Source organism: Sardina pilchardus, chromosome 15, assembly GCF_963854185.1.
Source record: "Sardina pilchardus chromosome 15, fSarPil1.1, whole genome shotgun sequence".
Classification (NCBI taxonomy): Eukaryota; Metazoa; Chordata; class Actinopteri; order Clupeiformes; family Clupeidae; genus Sardina; species Sardina pilchardus.
Genome location: NC_085008.1, coordinates 27,045,371 through 27,055,370, shown reverse-complemented (window position 1 = coordinate 27,055,370; position 10,000 = coordinate 27,045,371). Strand labels below are relative to the sequence as shown.

General features: G+C 47.1%; 1 protein-coding gene across 7 annotated transcripts in view; it reads right to left on the bottom strand.

Annotated features, from left to right (window-relative positions):
* The window catches only part of elavl4 (ELAV like neuron-specific RNA binding protein 4), a 92,934-nt gene that overhangs the window by 46,552 nt on the left and 36,382 nt on the right, over positions 1–10,000 (bottom strand). For all 7 annotated transcript variants that reach the window (XM_062556695.1, XM_062556693.1, XM_062556696.1 and 4 more), the window contains exons 2-3: positions 3,848–3,934; positions 181–418 (exon numbers count right to left, since the gene is read on the bottom strand). In XM_062556695.1, the coding sequence (XP_062412679.1) occupies positions 181–418; positions 3,848–3,934 (325 nt within the window). The remainder of the gene's footprint in view (positions 1–180; positions 419–3,847; positions 3,935–10,000) is intronic.

Sequence of the window (10,000 nt, the reverse complement as noted above, 5' to 3'; positions counted from 1 at the left end):
AGTTTGGGAACAAAAAAGAATGTTCAATCAAAGGTTTTTGCTTTTCTTTTTCTAGTTGAAAGGGTCTATAATCGCTGTAATAACTGCTATAATCAGTGTCCAGCGTTGTGGATGAATAGTGGCCAGTGTGTTTGTGTGGTCAGTGCGGTGCGGTGGTCGGTGCGGTGCGATGTCTGGTACCTGTGATCTTGTCCCGCACCAGCTTGCAGGACTCGATCTCCCCGATGCTGCCGAAGAGGCTGCGGAACTCCTCCTGGGTCATGTTCTGGGGCAGGTAGTTGACGATGAGGTTGGTCTTGCTGTCGTCGTTGGAGCCGGTCTGCATTGGCGAGGGGCAGCTGCGGCTGTTGCTGGACGGACCGTTGGCCGTGGCGGCACTGGGGCCATTTGTCACCTGAGGCTCCATGTTGCTGATTATCTAGGAGAGGAGAGGAGGACAAGGAGAAAAAGAGAGAGAAGAAGAGAGAGAAGAAGAAGAGAAAGAGGAAGAAGAGAAAGTGGGAGAAGAAGAAGTAGAAGAAGAAAAAGAGAAAGAACGAGGAAGAGCAAGGGAGGAGAGGAAGAAGAACGAGGAAGAGCGAGGGAGGAGAGGAAGAATAAGGTGGAGGAGGAGAAAAAGGAGGAGAAGAAGAGGGAGAAGGAGAAGAAGAAGAAAAGAAGAGGAAGAGGAAGAAAAAATGCTTTTAAAACACTGAACATAGTCCAGAAAATCTTCAACACACAGGCACAATTCAAATTTGCAACATCTCACAAAATATATATAAAACAATTAGAATGAAATATAAAATAATGGATAATATAACAGATTTTTTCTTTTTTTTAATGTGATTAGAATTAGATCTAATCACATTAGACTTGTACATGGTTTGTGAATATCACAATAAATAAATGATAAAAAACAAAAGCCCTATGAAGTAGCAGTCTTTAGTTCATGTGTTTGTTTGTGTGCCTGGCTGGCTGGCTGCTGGGGGTTGCTATATATTCACTTCTCATTTCTGCTTTGATAGCTGGCTCAGCTTGACAGGGTAACATTGCCAGCGCCCTTCAGCATAGCACTGCTGTCATGGTGAACAATATTTGCCACTCGTTTAGCAGAGTGCTTTTGGAGCAGGTGTTTGAAGATGAGCTCACTGGCCCATAGGGGGTTGACATGGGGATGTGGGGGGAGGGGAGTGTGTGTGTGTGTGTGTGTGTGTGTGTGTGTGTTGGGGGGCTAGTTGGAGGGAAGGCTGCTTCATTTATTTAGTGGTTAGAAACAAACATATAACACTTATTTTAAGAATCTTTCACTCCTCAAATGCGCCACTAAATCTATTCTCTCATTAGCACAGAGTGAGACTAATGTAATGAGTTGACTGTTTGATTGTGGAGTCAAATGATATCTCCTAGGCACTGCTGTGTGTGTGATGCAGTGGGGGACTACAGGGGTCACTCTAACCCTGGGGCAGCAGCACTGAGTTAAAGAGACAAAGACAGCTGGCACTGAATGATGTCTGTACATCACACACACATGGACCGGCCATCACAAGTCATCTTCCAACTTAACACAGAGGCGGAGTATTAACTGGCTGGACAGAGGCACCATTCAGCCAGGGCTGGATAGAGGTGGTGGGGAAATTCAGCCCTTACTAAAAGCCATGTTTACTAAAGACTGTCAGGCAAATTGAACTGCAAATTGAGCTCTCATTGAGAAGGTCAACTTCAGGACACGCAGGCATGAGAGGGCACCGCCTCGCATGGAGAAAAAGCAATAAGACAGTGAACTCTGACCAAGAATCATCTGCCTCCAAACAAGCACCCCCCCTCCCCTTCCCAAAGCGTCTTTAATGATGTTCTCGCCCAACTTGACACGGAATAATTTAAACGAACTTCCAGCACTGAGGAGCTTTGGGAACGTGCAGTGTCTTCTGCTGATGGATGCAAAAACGCGTCATAATAGCGCGGCGAGGAGAGCAAACATCGGAGCCTCTGAAAGCCCCGACGTGTTTATTTTTAGACTCTCAAAGACACGTTTCAGCTCCCCTCTGAAGTCTTGCCCTCGCGTTTCAAAGCAAGCCTATTTAGAAAAGGTTAACCAAAATTAAACAGCACAAAATAGTTCTTCGTCCCATATGACTACCAAGACATTACCTGCATTTTAATGTCTATCGAACTGAAAACTGATTTCTTGGTTATGCATATGTTAGATTAGATTAACTATAGAAGACTGCGAGAGTTATTTAATGAATAATTTATGTAAAATAATTAATAAAAAAACATGTCACATTAAATTGACGTGCAAACTACATTTTCATGTTTTACACACACAGAACATTCATAGCACTTAAACAAACTAGGCGTGCGTTATATGCATTCAATAAGACATACATCAAACAAGACAATACATGGACTACTCCCTTCCCTCCCTCTCTCTCTCTCTCCCTCTCTCTCTTCCTCCCCTCCCTCTATCGATTTATCTCATCTTCTGTTCTCTCTCATCATACACACCACTCCACTAAAACACAAGTCATGTCCTGAAGGTTTCCTGTGTGTCCATCAGAACTGGTCCTATGGGCATCTCCATGAGTCCAAGTCCACCAAGGTACACACACACACACACACACACACACACCACAACTACTTATGCTGGTGCCTGCCTGCCCCACATTCAATGCCTGTTTATTGGACACTAAGAAGCTACAGTGTGTGTGTGTGTGTGTGTGTGTGTGTGTGTGTGTGTGTGTGTGTGTGTGTGTGTGTGTGTGTGTGCGTGCGTGTGCGTGTGTGTTTGTGTGTGCACATTAGTCTAAATGGGAAGGATGCATTCCACTCTACATCCTCAAACTAAGAGAAAATAAAACTGTTAATCATACTAATGTCTGCTTAGTCATACTGCTATGTGTGTGTGTGTGTGTGTGTGTGTGTGTGTGTGTGTGTGTGTGTGTGTGTGTGTGTGTGTGTGTGTGTTTGTGTGTGTGTGTATGTGTGTGTGTGTGTGTGTGTGTGTGTGTAAATGTGTCTATAAATATCTGCGAGAATGAGACTGTGCACTTACTTGTTTGTGAGGCCTTTGTTATTGGCAATTGAGGACTAGAAATAGCTCATCTCTCTAAAACACAGCTGTAGCCATTTAGATGTCATCACTATTTTGCCTTGTTTTACAAGGTCGTGGAAGATCACAAGGAGGACTGACTACCGTAATCGTCCGTGTACAATATCTGGTCAAATTAAAAAATAATATTTGTACATTGTACAATTGCACATTAGCTGGGTTGTTGTCTATCATCTAGCCCATGGTACTCATGTTAGAGCAACAATATCCTTATATGAGAACAGTGTGAAGTAAAACAAATCTATTTTCAATTTGGCAAAAACAAATTCTGTTTCTGTTATGACATCTGCCATTCATATAGCTGAAATGATGTGTGCCTCTGTCTCTATATAGATCTACTGTATCTCTGCATATATCCAGTAACTGTGTGTGCCTGTGTCTCTATATATATCTACTGCATCTCTGAATATATCCACTAGCTCTGGTCCTTTTTTCCTCCTTTCACACTCACTGAGAGACAAAAACTCTTCCCAGTGTCTCTGCTAAATAACGTATCAGGAGATGCACTATGCTGTGTCCTGCAATTCCCCCTTACCCCACCCCTACCCCCTACCCCCAGCTTTGGCAACAGAGACCAAACCCTTAATGTGAAACAGCCATCCAGCCGCCCCCCGCCCCAAACCCCACCCCCACCCACCTCCCCCCACTCCCAGCAGACCGTCTCTTCCTCTCTCAGCAGCCAGCCAGCCAGCCAGCCAGCGCTGTCATCAGCATTGTTAATGGTGGGTAAAAGGCCATTTGCGGCTGTCTCCTTACCATCTTTGGCTGCGTCAGCAATCCCTTCTCTGCCCAGCCCTGAAGCTGCGGAAGCTCTGTCTGACGCCACTGAGTTTCAGTCGATCCCTGAGGAGGGGTCAGGGGGGGCAACATTTAAACATGATGCTGTTCGCCAAGGCAAGGCACAGGGGGGGGGGGGGGGGGGACACAATGAGAAAGTAGTGGCCTTGCGGTCGCCAGACGCACTAAAACACACAGGTGGCTCTCGTTGGGAACAGGGAGAGTGTGTGTGTGTGTGTGGGGAGGGGTGTGTGTGTGTGTGTGAGGAAGGGTGTGTGTGTGTGGGGGGGGGGGGGGGGGGGGGTCTAAAGTAGAGGCCCGTTAGCATTGAGCCTTTTCCAGCAATTAAATTTGGCTGGGATGTTTAGCATTACGCTCCAAATTCAATTGTGTGAGAGAGCAGCCCCAGCCCTAGCCTAATGGCTAATGGGAACAGGGAGCGGGCTGAACCAGGAAGCTACTTCCTCTGCAGAGACGTACAGTAATGGGCCCTGGCCAGCTCACTAAACAAGGGGGTCGGACAGAGACAGAGACAGACAGAGACAGAGACAGAGACAGAGATAGAGATAGACAGAGACAGAGACAGAGACAGAGACAGAAACAGAGACACAGACAGAGACAGAGACAGAGACAGAGACAGAGACAGAAACAGAGACACAGACAGAGACAGAGACAGAGACAGAGACAGAAACAGAGACACAGACAGAGACACAGACAGAGACAGAGACAGAGACAGAGACAGAGACAGAAACAGAGACACAGACAGAGATAGGCTCTGGGGTTTCAATGTGGAGCTATAGGGGCAGCAGAGGAAGAGTTCCTGTTCGCTCTGCATCTACCTCTGCCTCGGTCTCTGCCCTGCTGCTGCTGATGCTGCTGCTGCTGCTGCAGCTGTGAGCTCAAAGAAGCCAATTTAGGGGGAGAGTCAGACTTTGAGCACTGACCTTTTCCTTCAGAAGGCTCCTCGCCACAGGAGAGACAGCAGGACAATGGGGAGGGCGGGACTGTGCTTTAGAGTCACGTGGGACGGAAAGATGGAGAGAAGTTGTGTGTGTGTGTGTGTGTGTGTGTGTGTGTGTGTGTGTGTGTGTGTGTGTGTGTGTGTTGGGGTGGGGGGCACTGTTAATGTTGCGCAGGCGTGTTACTATAGCCCAATAAGGCAGATAAGGGGTCTTACGGTGAACTGGACGGGCTGCCAGTACATGAGGGAAGTAAAGTTGGAGAAGGGGGCTGGGGAGGTTTGACTCTCCCAGCGAGCAGATAATGCCAGGGCCTGGATCTGGCCAGAACTGAGCCGGATCCGCTACCTGGGCTGTCTGCTGACCAGTCGGAACTGAATAATGGGGAGGGGGAGGGGGGGGGGGGTGTCATTGTTTCCCAGATGCCACCTTGGTTTTAGTCTCAGTGAGGACCGCAGGTTATATATAATCACTTTACATCAATTTACATCAATCTACAATTATCTAATTCAATTTCTACAGCAAAGGCTAAAGGCTAACACAAAACAGCATTCGGTACAGGCATTTCTACATTCCCTGCATTTGCAGTCACCACCTTTTAGTTAGAAGAGACAGCTAAATACACAACTCAGTTCATATATATACGTAAACAGAGACTATTTTTCACCCTGCCAATGGCCTTGATGCATCTCATTCAATTACTGTCTTAATATGGTGCAGATGGCTCATTTTAATCATTATACTCTCTCGGAATTTTCCACAAAGTAAACATTCACAGGATAAAACACCACATACATCTAACCAACACTACAAGTCAGTGGTGCTTTTCAACATATGTTATTGTGGAGGAAAGAACAAAGGAACATTGTTGTTACGAGCATCACTTTGACTGGTTAGAGTATTAAGTGTATAGGATCATCAAACACACATGCATTCAGGAGCAGGCGTGAATGGCAGAAGCAGGATGCAAGCGACACGAGCGTCAGCATGGGTATCAATACAGATCAGGAGATTGGCCAGAAGCAAAGACACACACACACACACACACACATATGTCTACTTCCCCCACTTATGCTACATGCTAACCTATCAGCAGCACCAACCTCCACCCCTGCCACATTTGCCCTATGCATAAAGCCTGATGATTACTGACACACACATACACACACACATACACACACGTACACACCTACAAATGCCCACATGCATGCACACACACACACACACACACACACACACACACACACGCACACACAAATTGAAGTTGAAGTACATTTTTGAAAGGTATGATTTCACAGACAGATTTCAAAACATGTTGTACTGTGATGTCTGTGCCAACTGCACTTGTAGCACTGTCTCAGGTGCACTGAGATGCTGGCCTGCTGCTGATGATGTGACGCAGCAGTACTACCCCCCCGGTGAGGATTTTGATCCACCCCCCCATCGCCACCTCTCGCCCACGGCTATGGCTGCCATGTCCTCTGTCCTCTGTCCAGCCCCTGATGCGCCTCCTCTCCTCTCCTCTCCTCCCTCTCCTCTCCTCTCCTCTTCTGTCCTCTCCTCTCCTCCCCTCCACTCCCCTCCCCTCTCCTCCCCTCCCCTCTCCTCTCCTCCCTCTCCTCTCGTCTCCTCTCCTCCTCTCTCCTCTCCTCTCCTCCCCTCCCCTCTCCTCTCCTCTCCTCTCCTCTTCTCTCCTCCCCTCTTCTCTCCTCTCCTCTCCTCTCCTGCGGCGACACAGCGCTGCTGAACTATCGCTTTACTGCAAGCCAGACCCCAGACAATCAATTTCCTCGCCACTCGCCCTTCCCATGGATGGATGCGGTAGCCACTGCAATGGATCAGCATGCTGCAGTATTGTATCGTTTAACCGATAGCCCCCGCCCCGCCCCGCCCTGTCCAGCCCAGCCCTACAACACACACACACACACACACACACACCGCTCGCCTGTCTCTCCTCCATCCATACACCACAGCACACCACAAAATCATGCTCGTCCAGCATGGCTGAGTGGGGGTTTTCAACATCTCAGCAGCTTTTTTCCCCAGTTTCTTTCTTTTTCATAATACCCCGCACCTCCCCCCACCCCCACCCCCCCCACACACACACACACTCCACCCCCCACCCCCTCCCCCCATGTCTCTGGTGGCTTTAGATCTGCCATGAGCCTTATATGACTGACCCCCCTGAAGGAGAAACTGCGTAGAATTATGGGCTGTCTGAAAAATAGACGTTTTTCCGTTTGAGCTCTCTGCGATTTCCTGCTCTACATATTGGCAGTCAAACAGGACTATAAATCACTCACACACACGGACACACACACACACACACACATACACACCACCACCACCATCACCACACCCCAATGCCAGCGAACGTTAGCTGACAAATAAAAGCAGGCTGAATTATTAGTGTGTATACTTGACTACATTTAAGGATTAGGCCTCACAGTTATTTATGATTACAGGTAAGCCAAATGGAAACCTTCTGATAAACACTGCATTAAAAGCAAGAGAGAAACACTCACAGACACACACACACACACACACACACACACACACAGCTATTCCGTCCTATTCTCAGTAAAATAAAAATGAGAGCGCATTCTTCCAACAATTTTCAACACCATCACAGAACACACACACACACACACACACACACACACACACACACACACACACACACACACACACACACACACTCACACACACAGAAGCAAATGCCAGAGGGCTCTGTGTTGTCAGAACCCATTCAGATGCAAAGTGTTGTGTGATGTTTTTATCCTAACATTAGGTCAGTAAAGTTCTCCCTTCGTATTGATTTTGATTTTTCCCATCTTCCCCCCCTGTCTCTGGGCACAGCTTCATCAGACACCTCCCAGTTCCTGCATCTGCTGCAGGTCAGGCGCGGGCTGGCTGGGATCAATCAGAGGAGTAATCTGGGACAGCACGTTCTCCGCCCGACCCGCCTCCATCTCCATCGATCCGCATCTACTTCGCCAAATGGATTTTTTTCCCCTCTCTCTCTCTCCTTCTCTCCCTCCTTCATCCAACACCGCCTCCTCCTCCCTCCTCCACCACCTCAACCTTCAACACCGCCTACCCCCCCCTCCTCCTCCCCCGCCTCCTTTTTTTTGCTCTGCGCGACTCAGAATAATAAATGTTTCAGCGTGTAAGCAATTTTTCATTTAACTTTGCTTGACTTTTTTCTCTTATGGAGTCCAGTCTTGCGGGCATTTTTTTTTTCCCCCTATGAGAGATCAATAGGAGTTTTCTCCTCCTCTCTCTCTCTCTCTCTCTCTCTCTCTCTCTCTCTCTCTCTCTCTCTCCGTCCCTCTGCAGTCTCCCCTGGGCTGGGCCCTCCACTCCACTCCACTCCGCTCCACTCAGCTCCGGTGCTGGGCCTGGCCAGTGTCAGGGGGGGGGTGGGGGGAGGGTCGCTGTGCAGTGCTACGCTCTGCTCCTCCACCGCCTGATTGGATTACATCACAGGAAGCGCTTGTTACCGTGGCGCTCATTAGATTGTTGGCTCGGCAGAGAGAGAGGAAGACAGAGAGAGAGACAGAGAAGAGAAAGAGAGTCAGAAAGAGAAAGAGAGAGGGGGGAGAGAGAGAGAGAGAGAGAGAGAGAGAGAGAGAGAGAGAGAGAGAGAGGCTGGCCTTGTAAGTGGGAGCTCTAGCTCTAACTACGATGTCCTCAATCTGCAGGTTCAAAGCCTGAGTTTAGTTTGACTATTGCTCTCTTTAATTAGGGAGTAGTCTATGTTTATCATCGCAAAATATTCCTTGTAATCAGAACTCTACCAACATACTGTACCATGTTCAGCTACTACAGACCTCTCCAGCTGGCCTGCAAGGCCACATGCTTGGTGTGGTCAATGGCACCATACAGCACTGTGCTCATCTGGCTCATGGCCATTTCAGCTGGTTACAGTAAATGTAACCTGTTGACTAATTTACTGTAATGATTAATTTCTTAGATTGTTTTGCCTTTCAATGGGCGTGTGTAAAGCGTTTTATATTGTATTTTGTGTCTGAAATGGTGCTTTAGACATGAAATTAATTAATTACATATTTACCGTAATTTACCGACTATTAGCCAAGGTTTATATTTTGATTTTGCTAAATTTCTTCAGTAATACATGGGGGCAGTTAATATGGTATTAAAATATTTTTGTTTGTTTTTAACTTGCATAAAACACTTGCATAATATACAGGACATGACTGTATCTACTCTCACTTTAGCAGGTTTACCAACATCCATTTGAAATAAAGTCCACTGAATTTACAGAATGATTTGTGATAAACCTGTTTCAAGGCAAAAGAACTGAGACAGATTTGATGAATCTGGACTGTTGCCTGTAATTTAGTCATGACCCATATTCCTTGATGCTTGGCGCTTGAAAAGTCATGGATCTCTCCAATAGTTTTAAATAGGAATATCATGAGCTACATACTAATCTTTCTTCTCTGTTGATACATAAACTGCTCGTTTTATTAGGCATTCCTCCTTGTGATTTAAACATTACTAAATCAATCCCATGTCCATGATTGAGTCAGAGAGGCAATATTGTTAGCCCACGCGGTGACCCTAAATAATGTCCCTGTTTGTGTGTGTGTGTGTGTGTGTGTGTGTGTGTGTGTGTGTGTGTGTGTGTGTGTGTGTGTGTGTGTGTGTGAGAGAGAGTGGAATATGTACCAGGCGAGTGTGTGTGTGTGTGTGTGTGTGTGTGTGTGTGTGCTCTGGGGTCTGCTAGCAACAGCAGTGTTTTCGCTGCGAGTCAAATCAGTGAGGCGCCACCTGCGCCTCTGCCTGCAGTCCTCCCATTTCAGAGAACATTGTGCTCATCAAATCTATTCACTTTCCATTCCGCCCCACACACACACACACACACACACACACACACACACACACTCGCTGCCACCACCGCCGCTCACTTCCTCCCGCTATACAAGAAATCTTTTCTGCCCTTAATTTCCAGCTCGCGCAGCCAAGGGAGAAGGGAAAAAAATAAAAAAAATGGGAAGCACTTCTTTTGGGAGTAAAACGGAAACAATCACCGCCACCGGTGCCGGCACCAGCCAATATTGCGGAGCTGTCTTTACCGAGTTTTCAATGAAATTTAATTAACCTCGAGATTAACAGACAGGAAGAGGGGAAGCCGTTTCAGATAACA